Source organism: Microtus pennsylvanicus, chromosome 21, assembly GCF_037038515.1.
Source record: "Microtus pennsylvanicus isolate mMicPen1 chromosome 21, mMicPen1.hap1, whole genome shotgun sequence".
In the NCBI taxonomy this organism is placed as follows: Eukaryota; Metazoa; Chordata; class Mammalia; order Rodentia; family Cricetidae; genus Microtus; species Microtus pennsylvanicus.
The window spans coordinates 14,761,058-14,780,175 of NC_134599.1; the positions used below are offsets into that span (position 1 = coordinate 14,761,058).

General features: G+C 39.6%; 1 protein-coding gene and 1 non-coding gene across 4 annotated transcripts in view; one reads left to right on the top strand and one right to left on the bottom strand.

The window, feature by feature from the left end:
- Avl9 (AVL9 cell migration associated) overlaps positions 1-19,118 on the top strand; it is a 53,036-nt gene that overhangs the window by 19,081 nt on the left and 14,837 nt on the right. For 2 of the 3 annotated variants that reach the window (XR_012908768.1, XM_075955657.1), the window contains exons 9-12: positions 3,007-3,076; positions 4,253-4,791; positions 16,441-16,575; positions 18,585-18,804. Coding sequence is in view for 2 of the 3 variants with exons in the window: in XM_075955657.1 (XP_075811772.1) it covers positions 3,007-3,076; positions 4,253-4,791; positions 16,441-16,575; positions 18,585-18,804 (964 nt within the window). In the remaining variant the exon portion in view is untranslated. The remainder of the gene's footprint in view (positions 1-3,006; positions 3,077-4,252; positions 4,792-16,440; positions 16,576-18,584; positions 18,805-19,118) is intronic. The other variant, XM_075955658.1, reaches the window with a different exon arrangement.
- Positions 1,911-2,017, bottom strand: LOC142839615 (U6 spliceosomal RNA). Its single transcript, XR_012908789.1, has one exon. It is a non-coding gene; the product is annotated as a U6 spliceosomal RNA (small nuclear RNA).

Genomic DNA, 19,118 nt, shown 5'->3' on the forward strand with positions numbered 1-19,118 from the left:
TGAAACAACAAGGCTGGAGAATATAATATACAGACTTTTTAAGTTTTCCTACATGTTATGTCCTTTTTCCTTTTTTTTTTCTTCGAATAAACAGGGTCTCTAATGTAGCCCAGGCTATTTGAAAACTCATAATGCCCCTACCGCAACCTCTGAATCCTGGGATTAGAAGCATGTATTACTACTCCTAACTATAATAATGTCCCTAAAAGCTGATTTCTTCTTTTGATTTCTTACAACTTTAATTAAATTTGTCCAAAAATAATGTAATTATAATATACTATGAAATAGAGATTTTTTGTCACTAGAATGGTTAAATGTCATTGTGGGAACTCTGGAGTGTGGATTTCTATTCTACTTAGGATTCCCAGCATCCATGTGAAAAACTGGCACAGTAACATGCGCCTGTAATATCTGTCCTGGAGAAGAGGAGATGGAAGGGTCTCTGGCTTTTTGGCCAGCTCATCAAGCCAGTCTTGTGTTCCAGGTTCAATGAGAGACTTTGTCTCAAAGCATAACAAGTTAGAGAAGCAACTGGAAAAGATACTTGTTGCATTCCATCCTCCACACACATTTAGACGTACTTGAGCAGCTATAAGTATGAACACAATATAAAGTTTAGGAACCCAGGCATATGGACTGGAGTTAGATGACTCAGCAGTTAAGAGTACTAGCTAATTCTTCCAAAGTCACCAGGTTTGATGTCCAGTACCCAAATGGTGGCTCATAACCATCTATAACTCCGGTGCAGGGGACCTGATTTCTTCTTCTGGCCTGTCACCAAGCACCAGGCACGCTCGTTGTTCACAGACATACAGGCAAGCAAAATACACATAAAATTCAATTTAATTTTTAAAAATTCTAGTGATCTTAAGAAAAAAAAAAGCCAGGATCACATCCTTGTAATCTCCGCCATTGGGAGACTAAGGCAAGGAGAATGGCAGGTTTCAGAGCAGCCTGGACTACATAGTAACTACCTGAGAACTCACGTTCTAAATGTTGTTTCTGTTGCACGGTAGCCTTTGCATTCATTTCTCTGATACCTCTGGCCTATTCCATCAGTCTTTTAGTAATTTATCTTCGATAAAAATTGCAGTTTAAAGAATGGTAAGGAGCAGAGTTTGCAGTATGTTTGTAAAGATAATAAATAACTGAGAGGACCTTTATTAACTTATAAAATGTATAGGCGATTGCTCTTTTTCATCTAGGAAACAGTCAGGGATCCTATATTACCTTTTCTATCTACCCTTAACTTAATTGTTCTGTTAGGAGACCTCATGGCTCAATGTCTCATGGCTCAATGGTAGCATCTCTAACTCCAAATCTAATTGTTTCATCACCCTCATACTCTTTTGCTTATTCATTTTTTTTTAGATCTATTTCATTTCTAACTATGTATATATGTGGGCATGTGTCTGAATGTATGAGTGCAAGTACACTCACAATTCGGGAGAGAGCTTTGGATCCCCTGGAACTGGAATAACAGGCATTCGTGAACCACCTGATGTGGGTGCTGGGAACCTAACTCGGGCCCTCTACTAAGCTAATGTACTTTCTTAACCACTGGGCCATCTCAGCTCCCCAGTCCTGTTGGCACTTTTTAATTGACTGTATGTATTGTCTGTGTGGATGAATGTACAACTGTGAGCACCTGCTCCTGCGTACTGAGGCTAACAGAGGGTGTTGGATATCCTCATCGATCAGTCAACCTATTCATTCTGAGTCAGGGTCTCTGTTAACCTGGGGGTTGTATTTCTTTAGCTATACAGGAAGCCAGCAAGCCTCAGCAGTCCCCTAGGCTCTGCCTGCCTCAGAGCTGGTATTACAGCATACAAAGGGTGCTGCCAAGCTTGTTATGTGGCCCTGGCACCTGAACTCCAGTCCTCATGATTGGCACAAGAATTCCATATTTTTGAAATATGGAATACTTCATGAATTTGCGTATCATCTTTGCACAGGGGCCATGTTTATCTTCTCTGTATAGTTTTAGTCTTAGTATCTGTGCTGCTGAAGTGAGTTCAATTGGCGCTTTTTAAAAGAATCTAGTGAGCAGTGGCAGCAAACTCCTTTAATCCCAGCCCCTGGGAGGCAGAGGCAGGCGGATCTCTGAATTTGAGGCCAGCCTGGTCTACATAGCTAGTTCCAGGACAGCCAGGGCTGTCACACAGAGAAACCTTGTCTCAAAAAAATAAAAAATTAAAAAAATTAAAAAAAAACCAAAAAACAAAATAAAAGAATCTAGTTAATCTAGACAAGTATTACAGAACTAAATGTGTGATTGTTTGATTTTTTTTCTTGTGGTTAGTTTCAGATTAAACATTTAAGCATTTTTAGCAAGATGCTAGGTCAGTGATAACATTATTTCCGAATATGGCACAACTGTTCTGTTCTTGATAGGATGAAATTTGATCATTTGGTTAAGGTGACAGGCTAACTTAATCAAAATTTATGGGACAGTACATCTAACATATTGTGACTATTTTGTTGTTCAACAGTCTACGATGGTCATTTCAATGTCTGCTGGCAGTATTTTTATATTTATTTTTACTTATTAAAACCTTATTATAAAGAACTTAAAAATTTTTTAAAAATATGAAGTTAACCAGATCCAAAAAATCTAGTTAACTCTTTGTGTGTGTGTGTGTGTGTGTGTGTGTGTGAATGGTTTATGTTTGTGTGCACACAGGTATTGTAGCATATGTATAAAGGTCAAAGGGTAACTTTTGGAGGTAGTTTTGCTCTTCTACTGTATAGGACACACAGATTAAACTTAAGTCCAGCTTTCCAGACGTCTTTATCCTTTGAATCATCAGCTGACCTCAAATTTTGCCTGAATTGTGGTGGGTGGGAAAGCTGATTTTGTTGTTGTAGTTGTTGTTTTAAGTCATGACTCATAGGTTTTTTGGTTTTGTTTTGTTTTTAAGTGTTTCCTCATATTGCAAAGAATCCTTTCTATATTATTACAGTCTTGTGAATGTTCTAATTTAATTTCATTTGAATCCATTTCAGGTTCTTTTTTACATTTCTCCAGTGAATAAATTGGTGGGTGCACTAATGACCGTGTTATCCCTTTTTCCAGGTAAGAGAATAGCTATAACTACTTTTGTTTAATGTTATTTGAATTTAGATTTTTAGTAGTATACAAAAATAAACTCATTAGGGGTAACATTTCTGCTTAATTTTTCTTTTGGCAATAGATTTTATTTATTTATTTATTTTTTTAGCTAATGTAGCAGGTCTGTTTTTGGACCGCCAGATCCTGAATAATGACACAGAGACTGCAAGTTTGACCTTAGCTTAGGCTTGTTTCCAGCTAGCTCTTAAAACTTAAATTAACCTGTTTATATTAATCTGCATCTGCCACATGGCTTGTTACCTCTCCTCAGTATAGGATATCCGACTTCCTCCACATCTCACAGGCAAATCCCCTGCTTCTCAGTTTCTCAGAGTCCCACCTATCCTCCCTGCCTAGCTATTGACCATTCAGCTCTTTATTAAACCAATCAGAAGGTGTCTTATGCAGGTGAGGTAAAACAGTGACACATCTTCACACAGTGTGATCAAATATCCCACAATAAGCCTATGTTTTTTTAAAATTTTATTATTTAGTATTTATCGCAGGGAGGGGAGGTATTTATAAGCCATGGCATGCTTGGTGGTCAGAGGACAACTGGTGAGCGTCTTCCCTACTTCGACTGTGTATGTGTTGTGGTATCGAATCTGGGTATTCAGACTTGGCAGCAAGCATCCTTAATCTTGGCGCTCATCTTAACCTCTTTTTTTTGTTTTTGTTTTTTCTTTTCCCCAAGATAGAATTTCTCTATGTAATCCTGGCTGTCTTGGAACCCACTTTGTAGACCAGGCCAGCCTCAAACTCAGAGATCTGCCTGCCTCTGCCTAACAAGTGCTGGGATTAATTCATGTACTACCACACCCAGCTTTCCTTTTGTAATAGAAATTTCCATTAATACGGGGGCAGTACAGCTTTTGAAAAAATTTTATAGATTTCCACTCTATAAAACATAATATAGCTGGGTGGTGGTGGCGCACGCCTTTAATCCCAGCACTCAGGAGGCAGAAGCAGGAGGATCTCTGTGAGTTCAAGGCCCACCTGGTCTACAAGAGCTAGTTCCAGGACAGCCACCAAAGCTATAGAGAAACCGTGTCTGGGGGTGGGGGTGGGGCATAATATATACCTCTTACTTTCTTCTATATTACTAGAATCCAAGCTGTTCTTCAATATTTTATATTTTAGGAATGATTGAACATGGACTCAGTGACTGTTCTCAGTATAGACCCCGAAAGAGTATGTCTGAAGATGTTGGGCTTCAGGAAACTAATCACCCTGTAGATGATTTTATTTCTGAGTCCACTTCTCATATTTCAAATACCAGCATGGGAACTGTCACAAAAATCATTTCAGGAAACCATGGAGGAGACACTGTCCTTCATACGGAGCAGCCTTGCTTCCAAGTAGAAGATAACAACAACAAAGAGCAGGAACCCAATGATACTGGCCGCTATTTGAAACTCCCACCTCGTCCCTCTCCAGAGTCTTCAGAGAGTGACTGGGAAACTTTGGATCCTAGTGTTTTAGAGGACTCGTCTTTGAAAGAAAAGGAACAGATGGGGTCAGACCAGACAAACTTATTTCAGAAAGACTCTGTGCCCTCAGACAGTGCTCCAATTACTGTACAACCTCAAGCTAACACCAGGCAGGTAGTCCTGATACCAGGACTCATTTCTGGTTTGGAAGAGGATCAATATGGCATGCCTCTGGCCATCTTTACAAAGGTAAAATGCAGTATCCTTTATTGAGGACATTAATTGTAACTTTAGCTGTTTGAACACATTTTTTGGGTCTAAAAATTATCCTTAAAAACTGAAAAATAAATACTATGTAGTACTGTTATACCTATAATCATATTTAAAACTGTGAATTATTTTTCAAAATGTGACAGAAAAAAAATCCATTCCATTTTTTACTCTATGCATATTTATTGTCCTGTATTCTAGGTATCATAAATTCTTGTCATCCTCAAAAGATAAATATGCCTTCCAGGTAATTAGAGCAAAGTCTGGTTTTTCTGTGTACATTACTCATCTTTTGTTCATGAAGTAAAACTTTATATAGAAAACAAAGTAAATGGGTGTAGTGGTTGAATGAAAATTGACCTTAAGATTTTCAGGTATTTTAACGTTTGGTCTCCACTTGGCAGTTCTGTTTGAGGAAGTTTAGGTGGTGCAGCTTTGCTGGAGAAAGTGTGTAACTGGGGTGGGCTTTTGAGATTAAAAGCCTTGTATCATTTCCAGCTTTCTCTCTGCTTCCTACTTGCCATGGAACATGTGAGCATGTGAGCTCTCAGTTTCTTATCCCTGCTACCTGCTTTAATCATGGTGTTTTATCACAACAGAAAAATTGTCCTAACAACTTGCGTGAATCTAAATTTAAAGTAATGGACTAATTTCTTTGACAATTTCAAAGCAATGTAATATTGAATCCGGCATTGTTGTTATTGATAGCTTTTTTAAAATTTTTTTTGCAAGTAAGAAGAGTTATCTATTTTTAAATTGATATTTATTGAGCTCTACATTTTTCTCTGCTCCCCTCCCTGCCTCTCCCCTCCCTCTTCAGTCCTCCCCCAAGGTCCCCATGCTCCCAATTTACTCAGGAGATCTTGTCTTTTTCTACTTTCTACTTCCCATGTAGATTAGATCTATGTAAGTCTCTCTTAGTGTCCGCATTGTTGTCTAAGTTCTCTGGGATTGTGGTTTGTAGGCTGGTTTTCTTTGCTTTTATTTAAAAACCACCTATGAGTGAGTACATGTGATAACTGTCTTTCTGGGTGAGGGTTACCTCACTCAAAATAATGTTTTCTAGCTCCGTCCATTTTCCTGCAAAATTCAAGCTATCGTTACTTTTTTTTTTTTTGCTGTGTAGTAAGTACTCAATTGTGTAAATGTAACACATTTTCCTTATCCATTCCTCGATTGAAGGGCATTTAGGTTGTTTCCAGGTTCTGGCTATGACAAACAAAGCTGCTATGAACATAGTTGAGCACATGTCCTTGTGGCATGATTGAGCATCCTTTGGATATATACCCAAAAGTGGTATTATTGGGTCTTGAGGAAGGTTGTTTCCTAATTTTCTGAGAAATCGCCACACTGACATCCAAAGGGGTTGTACCAGTTTATATCCCCACCAGCAATGCATGAATGTTCCCTTTTCTCCATAAGCTCTCCAGCATAAGTTGTCATCAGTGGTTTTGATCTTGGCCATTCTTACAGGTGTAAGATGGAATCTCAGAGTTGCTTTGATTTGCATTTCTCTGATGACTAAGGATGTTGAACATTTTCTTAAGTGTCTTTCAGCCATTTTAGATTCCTCTGTTGAGAGTTCTCTGTTTAGGTCTATACTCCATTTTTTTTTATTGGATTATGTGATCTTTTGGTGTCCAATTTCTTGAATTCTTTGTATATTTTGGAGATCAGACCTCTGTCTGATGTGGGGTTAGTGAAGATCTTTTCCCATTCTGTAGGCTGCCGTTTTGTCTTGTTGACCATGTCCTTTGCTTTACAGATGCTTTTCAGTTTCAGGAGGTCCCATTTATTAATTGTTTCTCTCAGTGTCTATGCTGCTGGGGTTCTATTTAGGAAGTGGTTCCCTGTGCCAATGCGTTCAAGTGTACTTCCCACTTTCTCTTCTATAAGGTTCAGTGTGGCTGGCTTTATGTTGAGGTCTTTGATCCATTTGGACTTGATATTGGTAACTCTTGTGCAGGTCTGCGATTAACATCAGCAAGCAGAGCAGAAATAAATACAAAATGTACATTTTAAAGTGAACCAAATAGTTTAATGATGCAGCCAAGGTTTGTATTGAAAGAGTTAAGGAAGTTAATGCCATTAAGGAGAGACCAGCTCTGCCCTATAATAAAGGGAAGGGTGCCCTCGGGCAAAACTCTACCCAGCTAAACTTCAGACTTGTGAAAGAGGACCTAAGGCCTTTTCTGCTTTTAAAAAAGTCTGCTACTTAATGTAATTAAGGGGACCAGGGCCCATCCCAAACTGGCAGCCAAACTTGGCAATGATGTCCACGGGGTGCTTACTTTAGAGGCATGAAGGTTATAAGAGTAAAGGATCATGGGTTCTCCCTCCCTGGCTTTAGAGAGCATCTAAGGCCAGGAAGCTTGTGTTCTGCATGAAGCTGAGAAAGTGAAGTCTGATTTGGAGTGGAAAGCCTAAGCTATTAGAGATGCCATAGCCATAGGACATCTGCCAGGGAGAGCTGCATACAGGAAGTAAAACCATCCTAAACAGAGAGAGATATGTTACAGGCTGCAAAGCTGGAAGGGCAGAGCCATCTAAGCCTTTTGAAATTCAAGTTAACAACATCAGACATAGAGCTAAAGGATTTGACGTTTTCCCTGCTGGGGTTCAGTCTTGCTTTAGTTTAGTATTTCCCAACTATGCCCCCTTTCTTCTTTTTGGAATGGAAATGTTATTCTGTGCCAATGTATATCAAAAGCATATAATTTATGTTTTGATTTTATAAGAGGTTACAATTAAGAGATTCTTCTGAGATTTTATAAGAGACCTTAGACTTTTAAATAATGTTGAAACGTTGAAAGTCTATGCTGACTTAAAATTGGACTAAATTCATTTTTACATTATGATATAACTGTGAGTCCATAGGGGACAGGGAGTGGTGGTTTGAACAAGGAATGCGCCCCATAGCCTTGGGTATTTGAGCACTTGGTCCCGGGTGGTGGTGCTGCTTGGGGGAAGTTTAGGTAGTGTAGCATTGCTGGAGAAAATGCTTCACTTGGGGAAGGTTTTTAGAGTCTCACACCCTTTCCAGTTTGTTCTCTCTGCTTCTGCTTGCCATTAAAGATGTAAGCTCTCAGCTTCCTGCTCCTACCACCAGGCCTGCCATATAATGTCACTCTTCCCCACCGTAATGAACGCTCATCCATCTAGAACCATAAGCCAAACATTGTATATCTTTTATACTGTATACTTCCTGGGAAATGCTGAGTTATTCAGCTTCCTAAAAGTGGTTCCTTTGAATCAGTATTGAAGAGTTATCAGAGAATTCTCTCTTTACTTATTCTTTGGCCTTTCTGGGATTCTGAATTTATTCTTTATTAGTTTCTTGATTAAACTAAGATAGTTTTTAAAGCTGAAATCTGAGAATCTTGGGAGAAAACTCATACCTCACAAATGACTAAGTTCAGTAAGTAGTCACAAATTGTGCTTTTTTTTAAAAAAAAATTTTGAGAGAGAGAGAGAGAGAGAGAGAGAGAGAGAGAGAGAGAATAGATCAGAGGATGGCTGTAGAAATGCTTGTCTTTTACCATGTGGTTCCCAGAATCAGACTTAGCTCATCAAACTAAGTAGTAGATACCTTTAGCAGATAAGCCATTTCTCCAGCCCCTCAAATCATAACTTTAATTTTGTATGAGTGTTTTTTTTTTTAATTTATTTATTTATTAAAGATTTCTGTCTCTTCCCCGCCACCGCCTCCCATTTCCCTCCCCCTCCCCCAATTAAGTCTCCCCCCCAGCCCGAAAAGCAATCAGGGTTCCCTGTCCTGTGGGAAGTCCAAGGAACCCCCACCTCCATCCAGGTCTAGTAAGTTGAGCATCCAAACTGCCTAGGCTCCCACAAAGCCAGTGCGTGCAGTAGGATCAGAAACCCATTGCCATTGTTCTTGAGTTCTCAGTAGTCCTCATTGTCCGCTATGTTCAGAGAGTCCGGATTTATCCCAGGCTCTTCCAGACCCAGGCCAGCTGGCCTTGGTGAGTTCCCAATAGAACATCCCCATTGTCTCAATGTGTGGGTGCACCCCTCGCGGTCCTGAGTTCCATGCTCGTGCTCTCTCTCTTTCTGCTCCTGATTTGGACCTTGAGATTTCAGTCCTGTGCTCCAATTTAGGTCTCTGTCTCTGTCTCCTTTCATCGCTTGCTGAAGGTTAATATTCAGGAGGATGCCTATATGTTTTTCTTTGGGTTCTCCTTATTTAGCTTCTCTAGGATCACTAATTATAAGCTCAATGTCCTTGGTTTATGGCTAGAAACCAAATATGAGTGAGTACATCCCATGTTCCTCTTTTTGGGTCTGGCTTACCTCACTCAGGATAGTGTTTTCTATTTCCATCCATTTGTATGCAAAATTCATGAAGTCCTTGTTTTTTATTGCTGAGTAGTACTCTAATATGTATAAATTCCATACTTTCTTCATCCATTCTTCCATTGAAGGGCATCTAGGTTGTTTCCAGGTTCTGGCTATTACAAACAATGCTGCTATGAACATTGTAGAGCATATACTTTTGTTGTATGATAAGGCCTCTCTTGGGTATATTCCCAAGAGTGGTATTGCTGGGTCCAGGGGTAAGTTGATCCCGAATTTCCTGAGAAACCGCCATACTGCCTTCCAAAGTGGTTGCACAAGTTTGCATTCCCACCAGCAATGGATGAGTGTACCCCTTTCTCCACAACCTCTCCAACAAAGGCTAACATTGGTATTTTTGATTTTAGCCATTCTGACAGGTGTAAGATGGTATCTTAAAGTTGTCTTGATTTGCATTTCCCTGATCGCTAAGGAAGTTGAGCATGACCTTAAGTGTCTTTTGGCCATTTGAAGTTCTTCTGTTGAGAATTCTCTGTTCAGCTCAGTGCCCCATTTTATAATTGGGTTGATTAGCCTTGTACGGTCTAGTTTCCTGAGTTCTTTATATATTTTGGAGATCAGACCTTTGTCAGTTGCGGGGTTGGTGAAGATCTTCTCCCAGTTGGTGGGTTGCCTCTGTGTCTTAGTGACAGTGTCCTTTGCTTTACAGAAGCTTCTCAGCCTCAGGAGGTCCCATTTATTCAATGAGGTCCTTAATGTCTGTGCTGCTGGGGTTATACGTAGGAAGTGGTCTCCTGTGCCCATGTGTTGTAGAGTACTTCCCACTTTCTCTTCTATCAGGTTTACTGTGTTGTATGAGTGTTCTGTCTGCATGTACTGGTTGGTTGTTTTTTTGTTGTTATTGTTGTTTTGTTGTCAGCTTGAGAAAAACCTAGATGTATCTAGAACAAGGGAATCTTAACTGAAAAGTAAGGTTGGCCTGCAGGGAAGACTGAAGAACATTTTCTTATAAATGACTGTGACCAACCCACTTGAGATGCCATCACTGGGCAAGTGACCAGGATTGTATAAGAAAGTATAAAAGCAATAAGCTACATTCTTCATGGCTCCTGCTTCATTTCCTGCTCCCAGGTTCTTGCCCTTATTTCCCTCAGTGATGGTTTGTTACCCAAGAGTTGTAAGATGAAATGAACCCTTTCCTTTCTGAGTTGCTATTGAAACCCTAATTAATACAGAAATTGGTATGAGGTTCATGGGATTTTGCTGTGACAGACCTGACCATGTTTTGCTGAGGATAATAGAACAACTTTGGAACTTAGGGCTAGAAAAGCTATTAAGTGTTCAGAAGTTAATAAGCTGTTGTGGGAGCTTAGAAATTAATATTGAGAGCAATGTGGACAATGGAGGACTGGCTTGTGACATTTTAGAGGGAAATTTAAGTGACTCTTCAAAGACTGTCATGTCAATCTGTTATTTTGCGTTAAGAAATGTAGATCTGGTCATCTGGGGTAAAGAATCTACTACAATTAACAAGAGGCCAGAACCGCTAAAGTAGAACCTTTACTTTGCTGGGACAGTTGATAGTGGTCAGCTGGAGCTAAAGAATTAGTTGTGTTTAGAAGACCAATATCGAGTTTGGCATAGTGGCACATGCCTTTAATCCTAACCTCAGGAGGTGGAGGCAGGTCGAATCTCTCAATTCAGAGCAAGTTCCAGGACAGCCAGGACTGTTACACAGAGAAACACTGTCTCAGACAAACAAAAAATTGAAAGAGACCAACATCATCAAGGCAAATTCTGGAAAGTGTTTCCTCTGGGTCAACACACAAACTGTGGTCCAGAGGGGGGATAAGGCTGTTGTGCTGGCCACTAAACTTGGTAATGTGTAAGAGTCTCCCAGATGGTACTGGTTGTCAAAACATGAAGGGGACATGGAGAGTAGCTGGGGATTAGCACGGTAAAAAGCTAGAAGAGACCAGTAGTGCGTGTGCAGTCTCAGGTAAAGAAGCCCAAGACTGAAGAGGTTGTGGGGAGAGTTGATATTTAGCATAATATGACGGGGTCAGAGTCCCAGAAGAGAGCTGGAGAGGGGCCATTGGTGAAGGTGCAGTCCATTTGTGGCAGAGACACCAGCATTTTGGAGATTCCAGTAATGTGATGAGCCTCAAAGACAGCTGTGGAGAGGCAGTTGTGGGCCTATGAAACATGTTATATATGCTTTGAATGGTAGAACCAGAGAAGTGATGTTCAAGCCCTTTGGAGCCCAGAAGATTGAGTCCCAGTTGTCTGTCTCTGAGCTTTATACTGTGGGAATTTGGTTTTCCTTTGTTTAGATTGTGACTGTACCTTTGTTCTTCTCTTGAAATAAGAAAGTACTTATTTGGCCTTTTTATCATTCATTCATTCATTCATTTATTTTGAGACAGGGTTTCCCAGTAGCTATGGAGCCAGTCCTGGAACTCACTCACTATGTAGACCAGGCTGTCTTCGAACTCACAGAGATCCTCCTGCCTCTGCCTCCCAAGTGCTGGGATTAAAGGTGTGCACCACCACTGCTCAGCGAGACTGAACTTTTAAAAAGATGTTGGATTTTTAAAGAAAATCTGAACGTTTAAAGTATCGAAATGTTTAAAGACTGAAGAACTGTTTTTAAATATTCTGTTTATATTGTGATATTAATAGATCTTGGGGATGAACAAGAAAAGAAAAGTTATGATTAATAAGTGACGTATTTGTGTCAAGTTGACAAAGGGTCAAATGTCCTGGTTAGTTTTTGTCAACTTGACACAAATCTAGACATATGTGGGAAGAGGAAATCTTGAGAAAACAACTCTGTAAGATGGGCCTGTGCACAGGTGTATAGGGCATTTTCTTGATTAAATATTGATGTGGGAGAGCTCAGGTGATTGTGGGTGACTCCGCCCCTGGGCAGGTGGCTCTCGGTTGTATCAGAGCAAGCTGAGCAAGCCATGGGGACAAATCAGTAGTAGCATTCCTCCAGGTTTCTGCTTCTGTTTGTGCCTCCAGGGTCCTGCCCTAACTTCACTCAGTAAAGACCTGAGAGGTGAAATAAACCCTTTCCTCCCCCACTTGCTTTTGGGCATGGTGTGTTATCACAGCAGTAGAACCCCTAACTTAGAAAATACATGTATGTGTGCCATGTGGTCCTGATATCCCAGGAGTGCCAGATCCCTGGAAAGTGGAGCAATAGACAGACAGAGAATGTGTACTGGGAACCAAACCCAGGTGCTCTGCACAGCAGCCAGTGCTAACTGCTAAGTCAGCTCTCCAGTCCCAGATTGTGAGTTTTTTTCCAAAACCGTCATTATTTCCTGCATCTTTCAGAGCACTTTTTATCAGGAGGCAAATGGACTGAAGAAAAATTTTGGTTTTGAGGGTCAAGTTACTGCATTAAAGTGATGTGAATCTTGTCAATAAACCACGTTTAGCTGATAGATTTATGTACTTTATTCCAGGACGGAATATGTGATAGACTCACCACTTTACTATAAGTAAACAATTTTTTTTCCTGATTTTTTTTTATTGTGTGTTGAGTAAAACCCAATTTGTTGATTAATCTTAAGCACTCCTAACTACTAATACTGAACCTTTTTGTCAGTAACTTTGGAAGGTGAAATGGAAGATGAAATGTTCTTAAAACCAGATTGTCTTTAAGCTATTTTCCTTCGGGAGTTCTTTTACTTTTAGATTTATTTTTCTACCTGTAAGATTTTGCCTGAGTGTGTGTGTGTGTGTGTACATGCAGTGCCTGCTCAGGCCAGAAGAGGGTGTCAGATACCCTCGAGCTTGGGTAACAGAGGATTATCAGCCACCATATAGAACCTGCTAATAGCCTGGGCTCTGTTGTTGTTGTTTTTGGGTTTTTTAAGAGAGGATTTTCCTGTGTAGCCCTAGCCATCCTGGAACTCAGTCTGTAGACCAGGCTGTCCTTGAACTTAGAGATTGACCTGTCTATGCCTCCCAAGTGCTGGGAATCACAGCCACGTCAGCTTTACAGATAAGCTTTATTATGTAGAGGGCAGCGGTAATAGATTGCCAAATGTTTTTTACCTTTTCCTGAGAGCTGAGTTAAGAAATATGCAGAAGTAACAGAGGGGCTGAGGAAATGATGAGTCTAGAAGCAGCTATCAAACAGGATACCCATGGAGTGATAGGAAGTGTATTGTAGATACCAAGAGTAGTAGAAAAAAAATTAAATCATGCCTCTGAGCTTATGTTCTGCTGCTATGCACCTTAATGAGCAGAGAAGCACCGGGGTGGGGGGGGGGGGGAGAGGAGACAGAAGTATTTTAGGGTGTGAAAATTCAGTACTATGTCTTCCATTTCCCCCGATTTTGTACTGGAATCGGGCACGTCCTGCTATAGTTAGTGTTGAGCTGTCTAGAAAGGACTGGATTGGTTTTTGTTTAATTTCATGTGTCAGCTTTTTTCTCCATTTACAAGTCATTTGGTTAAATCAGTTGAGGTTCCATAAAAACTATGATTAGAAGTTACTTCATTATAATTGCTATTTATCAATTTAAAACAAAAAATTTTAAATAATGAAATTTAATTATCTCAGCCATATTTGGTGGCACATAACTATGACCCAGCTGGTAGCAGAGTCAGGAGAATCCTGCTTTTGAGACTGGCCCAAAATATATAGTAGGATCCCGTCTTGGAAAATAAAAACAAAGTCATTTAACTTCCCAACTTATAACTGAATATATAGAGTAATTTTTTTTTAGTGTTTGGATAGGTGAAGAAGAGATTAATAATATTTGCTTATATTATTCTACCCTACTCTTTATTTTTCACTTATCCATTGGTAGATACTTTCATTGCCTCCACCTCTTGGCCATTATGAATATTTCTGAGAATATGGATATGTATATATCATATCTCAGTGTTGTTTGCCTTGGATTTTTATTTGTTGTTATTTGTATATTAGTGTATATTAATTATACATGATAATTGTTCTGTGGGGTTTTTTTGCCTTGCTTATCAATACTGTGTCATTTCAAATACAGATGTTAAGTTGTCCTAGATAATAGGAAGCCAGGAGTGGGTTTAGGTGTGAAATCCGCTTTTTGGAAAAAACCTAAATTCTTCTGCAATTGTATTCCAATACATCCCAAAGAGTTTAGCTAAATTGAACATCATGAAATGAAAAATAATGACACTATATTAAACTCTTTTGAACAGTGCTATCAGTGTGTAATATTTCCATATAGTTTAATAATAAAAAGGTCCAAAGCATCTGTAATAAAACTTTCTGCTGAGAATATAGAATGTATGCCTGCAATACACACAGTCCTGATTCAATCTCTAGAACCAAAAAGAAATGTTTCCTAATCCATCCCTTTCTACCCATCTGTCTTCTATGATGGCTGTTAACATTACCAATGTCTTATTTCCTTCTGTTGATATTTTATGGCAGAAGGGAATGCATAGAGTTTTGTGGTTCTGCTTCTTCCTCAAGATCGCTGGTGCATTGGTCCATGAGGTTGGAGGGAGCAGAAGCAGGGAGCAGGGTTTGAGCAGCTGTGGGAAGATGCAGACAGCCCTTTGAAAGACAACTTTGGTGAATCTGCTCAGCTTTATTCCAGAGTATAGGAAGTATATAGGATTGGGGAGTCTGGGGGCAAATCCTAATTTGCCTTAGGTGACACAGTCCTATCATAAGGCTGTGTACAAGGCTGCAGGGTCCTATCCAAAACTCCTGGCACAAGTCTATGTGTTGCAGGGGAGGCTTCTAGCAGGAAACTGTGTCAAGGGTAACCCTAGAGATAAACAGGCCTGCCAGACAGCTTTCAGATAAGGTTCAGGGAGCTGTAGGCCCAGGGACAGTCTCCAGATAAGGGCAGGTAGAGAACAAGAAGTCTTGCTGGGGAAGGGAGTGGGAGTCCCCCTGTCCCTGAGCTTTGGAAACAAGCTGCCAGGCCTTGATAGAATGCAGCCTCTGACCAGTAAGGCCTTCCCACAGATTTTCCCCACCCCTTTTACACAAATAATGGCAGTCTGTGCCCATCCTTTTCAATCCCTCAATCACTTTTATATTACATCTCTGGGAGTTGAACTCTATCACTTTTGATGATTTAAGAATGTTATATGACTAGAAATTTACTCCACTCTTCATGAAGTTATAGTGCTATATTAAATAACTTAAAAATACATCAACAGATGAGCAGGTATGTCTGCAGAATAAATTTAGGTAAACTACTGGGCAGAAGACTTTGTGTGTGTGTGTGTGTGTGTGTGTGTGTGTGTGTGTGTGTGTGTGTGTGTGTGTGTTTTCAAGGTTCATTGTAAGTAAGCCGGTTGAAATAGTCACAGAAAGAAAAATCGAACCTGTTGCTGAAAGACTCTGAATTAGAATAGGTTTTCAGTAACTGTTATGATTTATGTTCTACATAAGGCTAAAAATAAAATTGAACAGTTCTGCCCTACCTTCATGCACAAATCATTACCACTGACCTCAACTTTAACTTGGGGTTGTGTAGTGTTGGGCTGGCTTTTGCTTGGTTGGTTTGCAGACTTCAATGCCTGCTGAGGGTTAGTGATTTAACTGTAATTTTAAGGAAGTGTTATTTCAAAAGGAAATTAAACACAGATACTGTCGGTGTAACTTGTGTTTTAACTAGTTTGTAGCAAATATTTTGACATATTTTTGCAACTGGACAATAAATGGGATGCTTTGCTATTCTCATTGCACCTTGGTGGCTGTGTACAGAGGTTTGTGTTAAAATTCTTAACTGCTGGGGGCTGGAGAGATGGCTCAGAGGTTAAGAGCGTTGCCTGCTCTTCCAAAGGTCCTGAGTTCAATTCCCAGCAACCACATGGTGGTTCACAACCATCTGTAATGGGGTCTGGTGCTCTCTTCTGGCCTTTGGGCATACACACAGACAGAATATTGTATACATAATAAATAAATATTTAAAAAAAAATTCTTAACTGCTTCCTAGTAAACAACATACTTCTTAACGGATGTAATACTTTTAATTTCCTAAATTAAAAAAAGTCAGACTTTATTTAAATTGAACTAAATATAAAGTGACCAAGTAAGACAGCCTTGCCAGGGGTTTGACAGTGTGTGAAGCAAATTACTGAATCAGTAGCTGGACTTACTGCAGTCAAGGCAAGACATTCCTCTGTGAATATTATTTTAGTGAGTCAAGATGAACTAGACAAGCAGGGGAAAATGGACATTTCTTTTACTTTTTGCTCTTCTGCTTTTAGCTTGAAAAGAGAAGTAGCTGAGTTTTGGGGTTTTCTTTTGACTTGTCTATTTCCTGTTGCTCTTGTAATCCATAGGGATATCTGTGTTTGCCTTACATGGCATTGCAGCAGCATCATCTTCTCTCTGATGTCACTGTTCGGGGATTTGTGGCTGGAGCTACTAACATCCTTTTTCGACAACAGAAGCACCTCAGTGACGCCATTGTGGAAGTATGTTTATGTCTCAGTGTATGCACTTGGCCTGCTGACTCACTTCTTTCCTAAATATAATTATGAAGCCTTAGTAACAGCACTAATAAAGAAAATAATGTTTTCTGTATTCCAGTAATTTTAATTATATCTTTTTGTTTGTTTTGGGTTTATTTCTTTTGTTTTGTTTTAAAACAGGGTCTCTGTGTAGTCCTGGCTGGCCTGGAACTCAGAGATCTGCCTGCCTCTGCCTACCAAATGTTGGGATTAAAGGTGAACCTCATTATGCCTCCTTACTTTATTTAACTGATCTGACTTTCCTAATAGCCCTATAAGATAAGTACTGTCTATATTTTGCACATATATAAGCTAAGGCACACAAGTGATTTTTTTTTCCCCCCATTTTCAAACACTGGTAAATGCTTGAGCAAGGATTCCAGCCTGAGTGAACCAGACCTATCATGGTCTCTGTGCCTTATTAAAATGTGAAATCTTTTCAAAATAATTTAAACACATATTCTACTTAATATGTTCCTGATGTTAAGGAAGTTCAGGGTAGATGTTTGATACCTTATCAAATATATCTAAATTTTTTGTTGTTTTCAAAACAGAGTTTCTCTGTGTACCTTTGGAGCCTGTCCTAGAACTCACTTTGTAGACCAGGCTGACCTCATAGTCACAAAGATCCACCTGCCTCTGCCTCCCAAGTGCTGGGATTAAAGCTGTGCACCACCATTGCCTGGCTATACTTAAATTTTTTAATTATTTATTCAATTTTACAATTTTAAAATGTTGGGATTTTTTTTTTCGTGATTTTCAAGACAGGGTTTCTCTGTAGCTTTTGGTTCCTGTCCTGGAACTAGCTGGAACTAGACCAGGCTGGCCTCGAACTCACGAGATCCACCTGCCTCTGCCTCCCGAGTGCTGGGATTAAAGGCGTGCGCCACCACCGCCCGGCAAATGTTGGGATTTTTAACTGCATTAAGGTTTTTATAATTACTGACAGAAATTTCATACTTTTTGGGAAATGGTTGAAATATAACAGTTTAAAAATCCAGCTTTTGAAATTATATTATTATCCCAAATTTGAGTGAGGGGGAAAACACTGTATACTAGATAGGAGGGTACAGGTGAGAGAACCTCAGAGTGCTTTAACATTCAGAAGTCACTAGATAGATACTTTATTATTTCATTCAAAATTAACCTGTTGGGGGTTGGTATATTGGTATAGTGGTTGCTAAGTATGCCTAAGGTCCTAAGTTTAATCACCAGCAGCTAAAGAACAAAGCAAACCTCGCAAGTACATAAAATGTTACAGTATTTAAAATACTCTGAAGTATCCAAGCCCTCAAAATGGAAAATTTTAAAGGACTTACAACTAAGCTTTTTTTTCTGTGTTATTATAAGGGCAGATTTCATTGTGTGTATATCTATATTTCCTCAAATATTTACACTACCAAAGATTTCTAAAGGCGTGAATTACTTTTATAGTTCAAAGTTATGTTCTTATTTGCACTTGTATTTTCTTTTCTGAAGTCACCCTTTTTAAAGACTTATTTGTATGTGCTTATTTTGCTTGCATATATGTATACATGTGTACCATGTGCACACCTGGTGCCTGTGGAGGTCAGAAGTGAGTGTCAGATCCCCTGGAACTGAAGTTACCCATGGATGTAAGCCACCATGTAAGCGTTGTCAAGCAAGCCCAGATCCTCTCCATGAGCCGCAAGTGCTCTCAGTCAACTATACTCCGCTCTCCATATTTTCTAAAAATGAAAAGGCATTTTTTATAAAAATAGAGAAAGTACATAGAAACGTCAGTGTAAAAACCTGACTCTTAGACTTATCTTTGAGATTACTGTTACATTTTTTTTTCTTTCGTCTTTTCAACTCCAGTTCCCCAAAGTTTTCTTTTTAAGATGTGGCATGGATACCGTGTGAGGATCCCAGCTCTGACTTGTACCTGGGTACTGTTCTAGGTAGAAGAAGCCCTGATCCCAGCTCTGACTTGTACCTGGGTACTGTTCTAGGTAGAAGAAGCACTGATCCAGATCCACGACCCAGAACTTAGGAAGCTGCTTAACCCAACCACTGCAGACCTGAGGTTCGCAGATTACCTCGTGAGGCACGTGACTGAGAACCGGGATGATGTCTTCCTGGATGGCACAGGCTGGGAGGGAGGTGACGAATGGATCCGGGCCCAGTTTGCAGTCTATCTCCATGCTCTGCTGGCTGCTACACTGCAGTTAGGTAAGCAGCACACAGCCACATTTCTTCCTATACATTTTCCTGTTCTGATGCTTATGGATATTTTGGGTTGCATAAAAGAGATATTCATTATAGAAAATCACCTGTTACACAGATGTGACAACTATGGCATTTTGAGTACTTGATCCAAAATGCCAAACCCTTTTCTTTCATTTGTTTTGGACTTTGGTTTTATGGTTTACAGTAGTCTTTACAAAGATGAATCTATTTAAGCATGTTCTCTGACCATTCTTTTTTTAATTATTATTAAATTTTACTCCTTTTGCGGGAGGAGGGTTTTTTTTTTTTTGGTTTTT